The sequence below is a fragment of the Nematostella vectensis genome, chromosome 15 (assembly GCF_932526225.1).
Source record: "Nematostella vectensis chromosome 15, jaNemVect1.1, whole genome shotgun sequence".
Taxonomy (NCBI): Eukaryota; Metazoa; Cnidaria; class Anthozoa; order Actiniaria; family Edwardsiidae; genus Nematostella; species Nematostella vectensis.
Window position 1 is genome coordinate 1,881,313 of NC_064048.1, and position 14,716 is coordinate 1,896,028.

Below are 14,716 nucleotides of genomic sequence, written 5' to 3' on the forward strand. Positions count from 1 at the left end.
AAATAAGGAATTTGAATTGAGTATTGTTGTCGGATTTGAATGCTTTTCCTTGTCGTAACACTAAGAGAGTATTCATTATTTATGGCCGAGGGGGGTCGGTATTCAGCACCACACTTTTCTGTACAACCCCCTTTGTCAACATTAAAACTTTGCAGACCCGCCCCCCCCCCCCCCCCCCCCCCATGAGAAACCCAAAAACTTGTTTGACCCCCTTCCTTCTTTTCAAAAATCCACAAAACTACGTTTATAACACGAAATATGGATAAATATAAACAAATCATGCAATAAAAACAACCAGGAAATAATATTTCTTATTGTTATAAGTCAAATGTGGCCTTGGGGCGGTTTGAAACAGTAAAGAATACGTATCTATACCTATATCTATCTTTGCATGCCATATCACTAGTCCATATAACGCAGGACAATTTTATATTTTACTGCATGGGACTGTCCTAATAAAAGATAAAATCATCCTGTGCCCTTGGTCTGATAGATCTCCCATCTGGTACTCGCGGGGGTGTCCAAAGCAAAGGTATCCGAGTCAGACTTTTTTACACATTGACCAACCATACCCAGGGGGGTGGGGGGGGGGGGGTGCAGGTGGTGCGAACGCACCCCCTCACCCCCCCCAGAACGGCCAAAAGTCTACTTTCGGTTGTCAATAAACGTGCTATTTGTAGACAAAACTAAAAAGCATAATCTAGATCACTCTGGTTTAACTTTTTCGTAGCCAAATCCGACAATAAACGTCCCGTGGAGATTATGCAAAAGGCATAAGAAAATTCCCTTTTTATTCTTTTGGGGGTGGTTAGATCCCCCCTTTCCCCTTGTTTCCCAGGAAAAATTAGGTCCACTTTTTCGGATTCCGCACCCCCAAGAAAAATCCTGAGTATGGGCCTGTTGACATTTTCTAATAACCTGCCGTAACAGATTTCTAGTATATTTTACAAATGCATATATTTCAGTTGTTGTTTTTTATTGATCCTATAGTCAAGCTCCAAAAAAGCCGGCCTGTATTAAGCAGTTATCAATAAAGACGCTTCTGTATGAAAACCAGGCTTTAAAATAAAAGTCACGTAATGATAAGTAGAACGTTTAAGAAACCCAATAAATGTAACGCGTTGTCGCCGGTTCGCGGCTCTTTGGTAGTGAAGTTTGGAGCCTCTGGTCCTTAGGGTGGGAGGGAGTGTTACAAAATATCTATCGATGCCTAAGCGCTGGTCGATGATTTGCAGTCAACTCAAGGTTGCTGCTGCACGCACAAATAACGCCACCAGAAAAGGTACTCTGGTTATTGCATTTTTTTTCTGCCCGAAAACTTGTAGTCGAATCTCCAAAATCTCGTCTTTAAGACTTTTTCAGGGCAAATTAAAAAGGGATTACCGTAATCATTACTTGGTTAAACAAAGCCGCCTTTTTGTGAATTTGGATTTTAGTTTTGGTAATACAGATACAATGTCTATCTCGCTTGCAAAACGTTCAAAAGTTTTTCAATTCTTCACTGCGCACGAAGTGAACCTTGGACCATAAGCTCATCAGTTTTACGGCCCTTTTATATGTCGCTGCCCTTCGAAAAGTGCATAAGTTTTTACTAGATGCGCTAGTTTGCGGGCTAGGATAGGTAAGGTAGCGTCATTGAAACTGGCAAAATAGCAGCCTGTGTTCCGAGAGGTCTTCGTGGGAATCGATATATCCACGCTGCATATGGTCATCTCAGGTCCCATGGTCCTAGTTATTCGCACTATTTCGGCAATAAGCTTGCTATCAGTTATCAGTTACCGTGCGCGCTATCTGTCTGGTGAAGTCTGTACAATGTGCGCTAAGTGTCTGGCGTAGTCTGCACAGTCAATGCTGTCTGTTTATTAAAGCATGTACAGCGTACGCTATCTGTCTGGTGAGGTCTGTACAGTGCGCACTGTCCGTCTGGTGAAGTTTGTACAGTGCGCGCTGTCTGCCTGGTGAAGTCTGTACAGTGTGCGCTGTCCGTCTGGTGAAGTCTGTACAGCGTGGGCTGTTTGTTTGCTGAAGTCTATACAGTGCGCGCTATCTGTTTAGTAATGTCTATATAGTGTATGCTGTCTTTCAGGTAAAGTCTGCACGGTGAGTGCTGTATGTCTGGTGAAGTCTGTAGAGTGCGCTATATCTTTTTGGAGAAGTCTATACAGTGTGTGCTGTCTGTCTGTACCGTGCTGCTGTTTGTTAGGTGAGGTCTGTACAATGCGCGCTGTCTGTCTGGTGAGGTCTGTACAATGCGCGCTGTCAGTCTGGTGAAGTCTGAACAGTGTGCGCCGTCTCTTAGGTGGTCTGTACAGAACCCCCTTTGTTAGGCAATGTCTGTACAGTCAGCGCTGTGCGTAAAACTCTCAGTACTTTTACACTAAGAGCAAAAAAAAAAAAACAAGATCTGAAAAGCAAGAGGAAAAGAGATTATTCTGAAAGAAATCCAGAAGTCTGCACGCAAATGATCATAGTAGCAGAAACAAAGCAGCTGAGAATGAAAGGGTGGAAATATTATCCGTGTAATGATGGGCAGTAAGGACTCATAACAGTTATTTAGTAAAAACCCCTGGTAGTGGTTCAAGAAGGCTTTTTTCACCAGCCTTGATAATCCAGACAGTTTGTTTAGAATTAGCTGGCTCAAATTCGCTTAACACTTTTAACCCTAATAGAATTTAAATTTTCATGAACATTTAAAAGAGCGTTCACGAGTTTGCACCCAAAAAGGCACATTATTTCTTAGTGCAAGGCGCCAGAACTGACTCAAGGATTCCTAGAAACAAATTTATAGCAATTTCTACTCAGATAGCTCGAATTTCCTGTTGGCATGAATTGTTCCCTTGATGGTTATTGTGCTTTACTGTATGTCATCTGGGAGCATCATCATGATCATCATCGTACATCCCCATCAGCCCAATCAACATGTCTTGGGGATCATTTGCTGTGTTTTTATACCTCTATAATGACACACACAGGCCTCTAGATCGGGAAAATCCCTTGCAACATTAGCATAATTTGAATCCTAAGCACTGCGTGGTGTCCATCCTAAGTAAATCACAAGTTGTGCTCTTAGGCCTTTAAATTTGGAAAAACACGTGCAACACTGATCTTATTTCTATAGCTTCTGTCCTGAGTCAATAATTGGGTGTTTCTTATGGTTTCCGTTTTCGGAAAGCATTTATTAACTCATTCATCACAAGGTCCAAGATTGGGTAAAGCACTTTTCAAATTCATCACATATATAAATTTCTTTCCTGAATGAATCCTTAGGTGTGCTTTCAGGCTCCCAGATTGGGTAAAGCACTTGCCACATTTGTCACATTTGTATGGTTTCACTCCTGAGTGAATCATTAGGTGCGTCTTCAGGTACCTATGTCTGGAAAAGCACTTGCCACATTCATAACATTTGTATGGTTTCTTTCCTGAGTGAATCATCAGGTGTGTCTTCAGGTTTGATTTTACGGTAAAGCACTTGCCACATTCATCACATTTGTATGGTTTCTGTCCTGAGTGAATCCTTAGGTGTGACTTCAAGGTCCCAGATTGGTTAAAGCACTTGCCACATTCATCACATTTGTATGGTTTCTGTCCTGAGTGAATCCTTAGGTGTGACTTCAGTCCTGCATGTCGGGTAAAGCCCTTATCACACACATCACATTTGAATGGTTTTTGTCCTGAGTGCATCATTAGGTGTGCCTTCAGGTGTGTTTTTCGGGTAAAGCATTTGCCACATGCATCGCATTCGTATGGTTTCTGTCCTGTGTGAATCCTTAGGTGTGTTTTAAGGGCTCCCAAATGGGTAAAGCACTTGCCACATTCATCACATTTGTGTGGTTTTTGTTCTGTATGAATTGTTAGGTGTGTTTTCAGGGTTCTCGATTGTTTAAAGCACTTGCCACACTCATCACATTCGTATGGTTTCTGTCCTAAGTGAATAATTAGGTGTGTCTTCAGGTTACCACGTTGGGTAAAGCACTTGCCACATTCATCACATTTGTGTGGTTTATGTCCTGTGTGAATCCTTACGTGTCTTTTCAGAGTTCCCGATTGGGCAAAGCACTTACCACATTCATCACATTTGTGTGGTTTCTCAGGTAAGTTCAATTCTTTTGATACCTCCCCTGCAATATTTTTCAAATCAAATAGTTCTGGCTCAACTTTTATTTCTTGCTTGAAGATCAAAACTTGGCTTTCATTAATAGGTTGCTTTAACAGTTTCTTCTTTGGCATTATTTTTCCTTGACTTTTATCTCCCATAGCACAGTACAATTTCTTAAGATGCAACAAATGAGGCTAGAATCATTTCCATTCTTTTTTCCTGAAAAAGAAAATAATACTTTTGTTAAAGTTTTTTTTGACACATGGGATACTAATAAAATTTTAAAAATATATATATAGTATCAAAGAAAGAAGGAAACATTGCAAGCTTAAGTTTAAGCATTGTAAAGTCACCTCAAAGTTTTCAGTGGAAATCAATTGTACAGATAATATACAGAGAAAGACAACAGTACACCTGATGTATTATCAAAACAAAATCTCAATTGAAATCACCCAAAAGTGGGAAATTAGACATTTTTATCCAACAGAAAAGTCTTGTGAGTATGAATATTGGTAAGCCATTGTCCTCCCAGCCAGCCAGTATGGGCAGTGAAAAGTACCCACAAGCCAAAAAATCCAATCCTTAAACGAGTTGGAAGGCCCAAACGCAACCCTGAATGCAAAGCAGTCTGAATCAGTGAAAAGTCCTGCAATGTTGCATATTTTCTGGCACACAAATTAAACACTCGGCTTCAATTGTAGAGAAACATGCTGCAACAACATGGTGGGAAGGAGCAAACAAATTTTCAAACTATACACTTGTTTTGAAATTTAGGATGCAGGCTGAAGCCAGGATTTTGATTGGGAAGTTCGTTTACCCATTCAGCAGACCATTCTCTCTTAGGTAGCTCGCCCTAGCTGACAGTGGTACTCAATTTTTCTTCATAAGAGAGACCTTCCAGTCGAGTGCGGTGATTCTTCCGAAACCCCCCTGGCTACAGCGTAATTAATCGATGAAAATCGATCATCGGTTTGCCAATCGATAAATCGATATTATTCGAAGAAATCAGCTGATTAATATCGGTTGATATTGGTAATTGATGATTAATCGATAGTCACACGAAGATTTTCCTTAATTTCATCGATTTCATGGATTATCATCGGCTGTCATCGATTGACTACCCTGGCTTCGATATTATTTCATAACATTCTCCGGGGCCAACAAATGTTAATAATGTGAGTTCGTCTATCGAAAAATACATTTACTGAATGACTGTCGTTGCGATTGTTGATAGTCATTAGTGGAGCTATGATTTGTTGTAATGCTCTTTAATGTTTTTCTCGTTTTGTCAACAGAGATCATAGCACTTGGCCACTCGCTTCACTCATCTTGCCACGCAAGCTGGCTCGAATTACGCGTTTACTCCAACACTTATGTGCAGGGAGACACAATATAAATGGTATTCATTCTTTTATTCAAGTATCCATAAGTGTCCCTCAAAGGGAAGGGGGGTGGGCCAGCGAAGCCTGGAAAAGATCCAGCGACATGTTTTATTACAGCTAATCTCTGCTATTATAATCTGTATAATCAGGCAGGCTTATAACTCTGTTGCTGACCGTTTGAAAAAGGTATCATTAAGGGCCTTTAACAATGAACGTATACTAAATAATAAATGATACATTTGTACTCTTTTATGTTCTTTGTGATCATTCAGATCATATTTAATGGAAATCGGTGAAAATCGATTAAAATCGATATTAATCGATCATGCTACCATCATCGATTACTAATCGATGAAAGGTCACAAATTTGCAGATCATCGATAAACCATCGATTTCCAATATTAATCCAATATTCCAATATTATTAGCATCGATTGATTTGGATTGATATCGATTTTCATTGATTATCGGTTTTATCGATTAATTACGCCGGGGCCGTCGACATAGCAGAATTCAAGCATTTTAGTGTAAGCTTGTTTTATTAGGATCTAAGCCGTCCAACTCTTGTTTACTTTTAATCAATCGTCATTGGCTATATTCTGACAGCTAACGCTAAGTTGAGTTGTGGAGGTGTGAGTTCAGCCAGGCGTGAGGTGGGTTGAGATTCAGGGGCGATCCACAGAATACCAAATATTCGAAAACAAAATATTTCAGAATAAGCCCGAATGAGAGCCGGCTAGCAGGCTAGGCGATTTGCAAATGCTGGGCACACTATAACAAAAAGAAACTCAAGACACACAAACCTCATGGGAGCGGTTGTCAAATACAACATACCCGACAGTTGTAACTAACGAAGGAAAATGCCTAAAGCAGAAGAACACACACAGTATAATTAATTATAGAGCGAAAGTACAGCAGCTAAATACATAACAACAGAGTCCTAGAGAATAACAAAACCAAGGAGGAAACGCATTGAAAGACAAATACCATTCCAGAATTAGTAAAATTGGTAAAAGGGAGTAGATTATACCAACCTTCTCACCACGCGACTCGTCCGCCATTTTGATCTCTTTTGTGAAACCCACAGGAAGCCCAACAAAGATTCCTCTTGTGATCAATATGTCAGACGGGACTCCTGTGGATACCTCACGGCGGCGAAGAGGTTGAGACTCAAATTCTTCCTCCAGTTCCTTCTTTTACTGTTCTGCTGTCTCTTTCTTTTTTTTTTTCTCCTTGACGATTATTGCTGAAGCAATAAGAACTGGACGCAACCGATAAAATTCTAACTTCTTTTTACACGGAGCAGGTTTTTATAACTGTAGGTGGTATATCCTCTTAGAGTAGGGACGAGTCGATTATGCTAGTAAAACTGGCATAAAATGCTTGTAGCATCGCTCGCTTTTTATCAAAATTATACTCAAATAATGCTCTCTTTAACAAATCATGCTCTTTTTTACAACATTATGCTCGACAAAAAATGGGAAAAACAATAGACAAAGTTGATCTTGAAACCTCTTCTTTGGTATGGGCTTAATATAGCTAATATTACAGCAACCCAGTGAAATACAAAGCTTCAATAGGAAACTTTATAGCGCAGCCAGCGCGGAGCTCCATAGGTATAGAAATATGGTAAGCTATGCGACTTGGTTTTGTGGTCATCGCGCGGTTACCCTGTGGTGTCACAAATCAGCCAGTCAGCCAGCCAGTTCACATATGCAAAACGACTGCGCATGCGCTAGGTTGGAATTTTAGATTCAACAAAGATGGCGGACTCCTGGTGGATAATCCAGCCAAATACCGCCAAGATTCTACTCAGAACTCAATAATTACTTCGGAATAAGACGGCACTTTATTGACTTAGAGTATCAATGTGACTCAAAGGATGGATAATTGTGCTCGGATTTGTTTTATTATGTACAAATTTTCGTAAACTCGTAATGCCGTTCGCCTCGAAGAATCTATCCTCTATTATAGCTGATCTAACATCTAGTATAGCTGATCCACTCGGGGAACCAAGTAGTGTAGCTAAATGGCTTTTGGCAGCTTCTACATTGAGTCTTTACTGAGGCAGCTTCTACATTTCCTTGCGTCGTGGTATCGTACGTTTGGTTCCCCCTTGCAATAGCTGTGACAAGTAAAGAGATCCATGGAGTACTTAGGGGGAATTGCTGTCCAATTGATAACTGTCACGGTAATTAGAAGTTGTAAACTCATTGGCCATTAATAGGGAAATAAATGTACATGCACTAGAACCATTCCTACCAAATAAAGTTGCTTGAGAAATGTTTGGTGGAAAAAAACAAAATGTAGATGACCCAAGTTTGAGACTTGCAACATTTATGCTAATTTGAGAATTAGGTTGGGTTCCTGTGGTTGATGTAGTAGCTCTTGTTACTTGTGGCTGTTGTTGAGACAGTGGTTGTGGTTGAGAATGTGCTACAGGTTGAGATTGGCTCGTCTGAGTTGAAGGCTGTGGTACTGCAAAACTAGACAGTACTTCATCAACATGCTCGTTCCACTCATCTGAATAGTAATATTCTGCAGATTTACTTGAGGAAGCATTAATTTCATCGACAATGTCTGGTGTATTGGACTGATCTGATATACTGGCTGGATCTGTCATTTTCGTTGGGCTGATAATACTCTGATTGAAGGCATCGGAAAGTGTCTTCACTTTCTCTAGGATGGAGATGGTGCAGGATGGACATAGCTGACCACAAGTTAGTCTTAATACTGTATTTCAGTATCAATTTTATTTACTGTGCAGTTTTGATTATCACAACAGTTATTTGGATCTGGAAAACATGACAAAGAGGATTGTTTCAAGTCCTTGTATGATAATGGGAGTGCTTTGGAGTTAATTGAGTTAGGTGAGTAGTTCTGGATAGTTTTTTTTTAGCTTTATTGTATGAGTCTATTGTTCTTGGTGCACATCCAAATCCAGTCAGAAGGCCACTGTTGAGGGCAGATCTTGGCAGTCCATGCAGGTGGAGGTACAAACCAAGATCCTTCTGTAATCTACTAGTTTTCTGAGACCTGAAAACAAAAATATGCTAGACATTTAAATAAAATGAATACTAACACTGCCCTCAAATGTATTTGAAAAATCAAAATTCATTTGTTTAGAGAGTACATTTAATGCCATACTGTAATGGAATATTACTGGTATTTTCAGTCATGGAATCACTAACAGTATAACATACCTAAAGTAAGCCAAAGTGTGTAACAGAGTAACAGTGCGCTGCTCTTGGAGGGCTGAATGCTTGCATCTGGTTATGCTGTTTAGAATTGTTGAATATAGCTCTGGGACATACTTTTCGGCAAAGTCTCTCATGGTTGCTGGGTCATAGAGTGTTGCTCACTTAGCATCATAGTGCCGAAAAAATGCAATTTGGAATTTTCCTACTTGTTCGTCAAATGTCTCATTTGATGATAAAAATAATTATACCAAAAAAAATTTGGGAGACAGGGAGGATAAAGACAGTTATACAATGTGAATCAATATTACAATAGCCCATTTTCTTACAGTTCTTTTGTTACTTTACAGATTGTTTCCTCAATGGACTCAAAAAGGAGAAATGACAGATCAATGCAAAAGGGAGGGTGTGTGGCATTATTTGCTTCGTGCCCTCCTGCCAATCCCCACCATCATTCCCCACTTTACCCTTGGGTGATGGAAGAATTTGGATAATTATCTTTATTTTGATATAAGCTAGTCATTATCTGCTCCCATTGTTCGGTATTTAAAACTACATTTCCTCGGTCATTTTTTCTGGCCTCACCAACGGGAGTCATCAGGGCATTCCAGGAGAGGGGGTCTAAGGGTTTCTCATCAATAGTTATTTAATGAGGTTAGGGGATCTTGGGAGGGATTTTGCAATGAGTCGCACAAGTGAAGCACAGGTGAACGGGTAGTCTCCAGTATCTGTAAACAGCAAAATACATATTATAATAACATATCTTTTTTGTTATGTCACAATTAAAATCAATTTACACAACCATGTGTAATATACTTGCATCAAAGGCGTTTATTTGTCCATAAAGCATGACTTCGAGACACCCCAGCTTGTTTATAATATATGTTGTTTTGTTTGCACAAGATATACATGTACCTTGCTGATTGAGCTCTTTGGACTGGTTGACATTTTGACATTTCTGTCATCACATGCTGCTTTCTGTGGATGGAATTGCATATATTATTACTCCAATATTTTACATAATCAGTGCAACCCAAAAGTATGTTGTGCTGTGGTTTTGGTGTGATAGTTGATTACTTTTTTTTTACGAAATGTAAACTTGCCTTCCGTCGTGCGTCACTCGAGTGATACAATTCGTGGTCACGGAAGTTTTCGTCTGCCTTCCTCCTGCACGGATTGCACCAGTTCCCGGCTTATAACCGGAGATCCTGCGTCCTACACCATCAAAAACCACATAAAGCCTTGTAGGGATTTTACTTTTAGCGAGATTACCACCGTGTCTCCAGAACGAAGGACAAGAGCAACGTTTGTCTTGGTGTGTGACTTCATTTCTGTGGTGTAAACAAAGCCAGGAATCTTCCGGTATATCAGCTACTCTCGATGTTTCACGGCCTACACGTCGAAGTGACGATGCATCCGAGCATTACTCCTTTTCTGTTCTCGTTTTTTCTCCTTTTTCGCAAGATTTGACATCTTCTGTGGGTTTTCCCGAGCAACAAAGACACAGTAGCAACAACATAAACAAACCCCACAGCCATCCCGCGAACGACATAACCACGACGAGTGACTTTCAAATTTAAAAAAAAACTTTTTTGGTAAATAAAGATATAAAAAAGGTAAACTCAAAAAATCCAGGTAATATTATAATCTTTTTTTTCAGTAAGTGTGAACCTTATCCATGCAGTAATTTTCTTATCCCAGCGATTGGTTGTCAGTACTTCCGCCAAAGTTGCCTCGCAAACCGGATAAACCTATTTGTTTTCTTTTGAAAATACTTTCCCGCGCCACATGTCAAAGATCTGAGCATGCGCAGTCGTTTTGCATACGTGGAGCCAGCCAGTAATCCAGCCGCGCAACTCTCAGGCCCCTCTTGGTCTTACGCTTTTGTGTGTTTTTAGTTCAAAGTTCGTATCTCCACAGAAAAAAAGGCAGTATTTAATAAGAAAATATGCGGATTCAAATGGACCGAAGTCATTTAGGAACCGTTTTGTCTGAAGTACGAGTCGATAGTAAAATCTACCCTAGTGTTCGTGAATCCCGCCCGTCGCAACAGCTAAAAAGACGACTATAGAGGACTATGGAGGATCTACACTACCATTGTATATTCATTCACGTCTAAATTTATGTAAGGAGATCCTGAGAAGAAAGGGCCTTGATATTTGTTTTCAGCTATAAAAATCATTCGCTTGTGTCGACGAGTTCCTTGTGTGACAGGGTCACTACTAGTTAGTATATGAACATTGATAATCATCAAATCATGGACTTTATTTTACTGTATTTTGTAGTTTAGCTTTAACATTTAGTTTGTTTCACAGATAGACTAAGTGCTTAGCAATGTGATTGGTATGTGATTCAGAAACTCGTAGGCAACACCTACGTGCTGAAACGTGCATCTAGGCGGCGCACGAATCACATCCCAAAGTTATCTTAGGTTAGATAGTGTAATCTACTTCCTACGCGTCGGTACGAGCAAAGGGCTTTCTGGCCGCGTTATTTAGCTACGGAAATGCGCAGGACTATCCTACACCTTTCTGCAATTTTAGGCATGTCCTTTCCTTGTTCCACCGACTATAAATAGAGGCACTTTTGTTAGTAACAATCAGTTGCGAAGTAAGAACAATAAGAACGACAACAATATTTTGGATTGGAAAGAGCATCGATGAAAGAAGACGAAAGAACTTGCTTCTAGCAAGATTGTAATGCCTTATTTTCGTTCCCGTTTGAACTACCGTTTGAACTACCGTTTGTAGTACCCGTTTATATTACCGTTAAGATACAGTTCCTAGTACTATCCTGTACTATATTTTAGACCATCCTACAACAATTATTCATTTGGCTACATGTTTGTAAAATTGTAAATTCGTTCATTTTAATTTGGCTTTTGCTATAATAAATGTGTTTTCAATTACATTGAGCAATATTAGTTCGTGTCCTGCGTGCAAGCCCTTGCCGTCGGTTACACTTGCTAGAAGAAATTCGACAACTTCACAGTCAGATCAGGCCTTATTGAACTTGTTAACAACTTTATTGTGGATCCATTGCCCTCCCGTCCACCTTTCAAATTACGATGTGTTTCTAAACAAGAAGTTGAACAGGAAATTAACAAGCTACGCTCTGATACGTCAACTGGCGTGGACCAGATACCAGTGAAATTTGTAAAGCTGGCTAAGGAACATATCTCTGGTCCTATCACACAGATAATTAACAAATGCATCTTGACATCAAATTTTCCTAAACTTTGGAAGGTAGCAAGAATTTCTCCAATTCCAAAAGTTAATGAGCCTCGCTGTGATGCCGATCACCGTCCCGTGTCTATTCTACCAACACTATCTAAACTCATGGAACGCTTAGTTCTCCATCAGCTTGTTACACACATAAATGGTGAAGCTCTTCTCTGTCCAACCATATCAGGATTCCGCAAAGGCCATTCGACATCTAGTGTTTTGTTAGGAATCCGTGACGCCCTCTTACGTGCGTGTAGTAGGGGAGAGGTAACGCTTATGGTTTGTGCAGATTACAGTAAAGCGTTTGATACTGTTCAGTTTAAGTCTGTCCTTATGAAGATGCACTGTCTGGGCTTCTCAAAGGAGTTTCTACTATGGATGGTCAATTACCTTACGGATCGAAAACAGATGGTGCAAATAGATGACAGAAAGTCAGACATGGAAACAGTGGAATTCGAAAAACAGATGGTGCAAATAGATGACAGAAAGTCAGACATGGAAACAGTGGAATTCGGAGTCCCTCAGGGTTCTATCCTTGGTCCGGTTATCTTTAATCTCTATGTTGCGGATCTCCAGTCTGAACTACAGTGTGACTGTTTTCAGTACGCGGACGATACCACTTTTTACGTCCACTCAAAGCCCAGTGATTTGGATACATCAGCAGCTCAAATAAACAAAATCATGGCAAATCTGAAGGACTATTCCAAGACCAGTAATTTGGCTCTGAATCCTTCCAAAACAAACTGGATGCTTATCTCTACGCCTCAAATGGCACGTTATCATAACTTAGAAGATCGGAATCTTGCTATTGTCTGTGGAGATTCAAGAATTTCATGCACCAAGCTATTGGGTGTCCATGTGGATCAACATCTCTCCTGGAAAACACACGTAGACTCTTTGTTAAGCTCATCATATGGGACTTTATCTATGCTACGTCGACTAAAAAATCTGGCACCCTTCCATGTAAGGAAACATCTAGCAGAGAGTTTAGTCCTCTCAAAACTTAATTACGCCTGCATGGTATTCCATCCTCTGCCTGCATATCAGGAAAAGCGACTTCAACGCCTGCAGAATTCCTGTGCTGGATTCGTAATCAAGAAATTTGCTGGGTTGGAAGACGTCATTAAATTAAACTGGCTTCCAGTTAAAGAGAACGTGAAATTTAATATATTAAAACTTGCTCACAAATCTTTATACAATAATAGCTTTCCTGAATATTTAAGACTAAGTGTTCGCAATGATACTGGATATAACTTGAGGTCATCAGCTGCTCCTGTTTTCTCAACTCCTAGAGAATCTGGAACTTTCCAACACTCAGCTGCCACTCTTTTTAATAAACTTCCACCATCGCTTAGGAACACTTCGGACTACAATGCTTTTTGTAGGAACATTAAGAAGGACTTAAGACAGTCACTTTGAATACACGTTTAATCGACATTTTATATATATATTCTTAAATTGCATATAGATATTATAACTTAGAACTTACTATATTAGAATTTTTTTTATCAGTAGTGTATATTGTAGTGTATATATTGTTAATTGTAAGTATCTTACAGAAGAAGAGCCTCTTAATTGTTGGAATCTGTAATAAACCATTATTATTATTATTATTATTATTAGTTTACAACAAAAGCGAACAACACAACAACAACAGAAAGCGAAAAAAAAACTGCCAAGGTGAGTTTTAGACGACGATTTGTATTGAGAATATAAAAGTTATTTTTCTTTTATTGTTGAGCTTTTATAATGCTCGTTTGTTCGTTTTTTTTTCCATAACCAATCGCTCAGACTAAAACACCGTACCACCTTTAGTTTGACGTCAAGATGCCATATCAAAGTCATATATATCCTTGTTTTGATGTAAATACGTAAATACTTACAAGTTCTATAAATTCAGGCGTATATTCCTCACGGTAAGTAAGAATTTAACGACAGAAATACGTAGTAGTCTAGTTACTGTATCAATGCCACTTAGCTTGTTGGATTTATACAATTGTTTCTAGAGTTTGCTTTGAGAATTCCTGGTCTAATCAAACATGTTGAGCATAACACATCCTTTGATATTCTTCGTTCTCTCTATACTTTATTGACTGCGTTGAGATATTGAATGAAGGCTGATAAATATCATCCTGTCATATATTGCTAAAGAAGACCTTTCTTGTCTTTATATTCTGTGTATTTAGTCTTTTCAAAGATACAGCAACATTTTTTTCAACATTATCATAACTTAACTTTAACTTTACAATTACAAAAGAATTTTCTCTTCGAAAATAAAAAAAAAACAAAATGCAACCCTTTTTACCTATATTGTTTTTGCTTTTATATTGTCAGCATCTTGCATACTTCCTAATGTGTTTATTTATTTTTATTCAAATAGTTGTGGTTAGTAAGGTTATAAATGGCATGATGAAAATATTGTTTTGAAGATAATAATAATAATAATTAAGTGTTTTCACTTTTATCTAGGTAAAACCAACCAGCGACTACCTGAGGGCCATGATTGATTCTAAAGGCTGGAAGGCATAATAATAGGCAAATACAGTATTAAGATAATATAGTAGGGGATTTCTTACTTTTATACAACAGTATAAGTGTAATAGGTTTTTTTAGAGCAAGATACTTGCTCTTAATGATAAATCTGTAAAGAAAACATTTATCTATCAACCTAAAGATAATGAGGAAAGGGAAAATGTTAGGAGAGTGTTGTTGCATTATTGTTATTTTTTTTTATCAAAGATATACTCCCATTTCTTCCTTTTTTCTCTCTGCTGACTATTTTTGTATGCAATTGATATTATTTGCTGTTTCCCCTCTG

The 14,716-nt window shown here is 38.9% G+C and overlaps 1 protein-coding gene and 3 long non-coding RNA genes across 6 annotated transcripts; 2 read left to right on the top strand and 2 right to left on the bottom strand.

Annotated features, from left to right (window-relative positions):
- Nucleotides 1–2,570: 2,570 nt before the first annotated feature.
- On the bottom strand, nucleotides 2,571–6,554 carry LOC116610282 (zinc finger protein 501). Of its 2 annotated transcripts, XM_048723110.1 has the most exons (3): nucleotides 6,512–6,546; nucleotides 6,281–6,341; nucleotides 2,571–4,315 (listed from the first exon to the last, which is right to left on the bottom strand). In XM_048723110.1, the coding sequence occupies exon 3, from the start codon at nucleotides 4,252–4,254 to the stop codon at nucleotides 3,184–3,186; it is 1,071 nt and encodes a 356-aa protein (XP_048579067.1). In that variant the 5' UTR covers nucleotides 4,255–4,315; nucleotides 6,281–6,341; nucleotides 6,512–6,546; the 3' UTR covers nucleotides 2,571–3,183. The 2 variants fall into 2 exon arrangements, with proteins under 2 accessions (XP_048579067.1, XP_048579066.1); XM_048723109.1 differs by lacking the exon at nucleotides 6,281–6,341 and having other exon boundaries at nucleotides 6,512–6,554.
- A 641-nt stretch (nucleotides 6,555–7,195) lies between these two features.
- Nucleotides 7,196–9,475, top strand: LOC116607800. 2 transcript variants are annotated; one of them, XR_007306847.1, is made up of 4 exons: nucleotides 7,196–7,668; nucleotides 8,022–8,197; nucleotides 8,377–8,470; nucleotides 9,025–9,475. It is a non-coding gene; the product is annotated as an uncharacterized LOC116607800 (long non-coding RNA). The 2 variants fall into 2 exon arrangements; XR_004292464.2 differs by lacking the exons at nucleotides 8,022–8,197; nucleotides 8,377–8,470 and adding an exon at nucleotides 8,263–8,347.
- On the bottom strand, nucleotides 8,199–9,654 carry LOC116607801. Its single transcript, XR_004292465.2, has 3 exons — nucleotides 9,590–9,654; nucleotides 8,681–9,402; nucleotides 8,199–8,513 (listed from the first exon to the last, which is right to left on the bottom strand). It is a non-coding gene; the product is annotated as an uncharacterized LOC116607801 (long non-coding RNA).
- A 3,867-nt stretch (nucleotides 9,655–13,521) lies between these two features.
- LOC125560767 lies at nucleotides 13,522–14,434 on the top strand. Its single transcript, XR_007306848.1, has 2 exons — nucleotides 13,522–13,578; nucleotides 14,368–14,434. It is a non-coding gene; the product is annotated as an uncharacterized LOC125560767 (long non-coding RNA).
- The last annotated feature ends 282 nt before the right edge of the window (nucleotides 14,435–14,716 follow it).

Bases quoted from the DNA above. Each gene is read 5' to 3' on its own strand.
- LOC116610282 (XM_048723109.1), bottom strand. From the start codon at position 4,254: ATGGGAGATAAAAGTCAAGGAAAAATAATGCCAAAGAAGAAACTGTTA.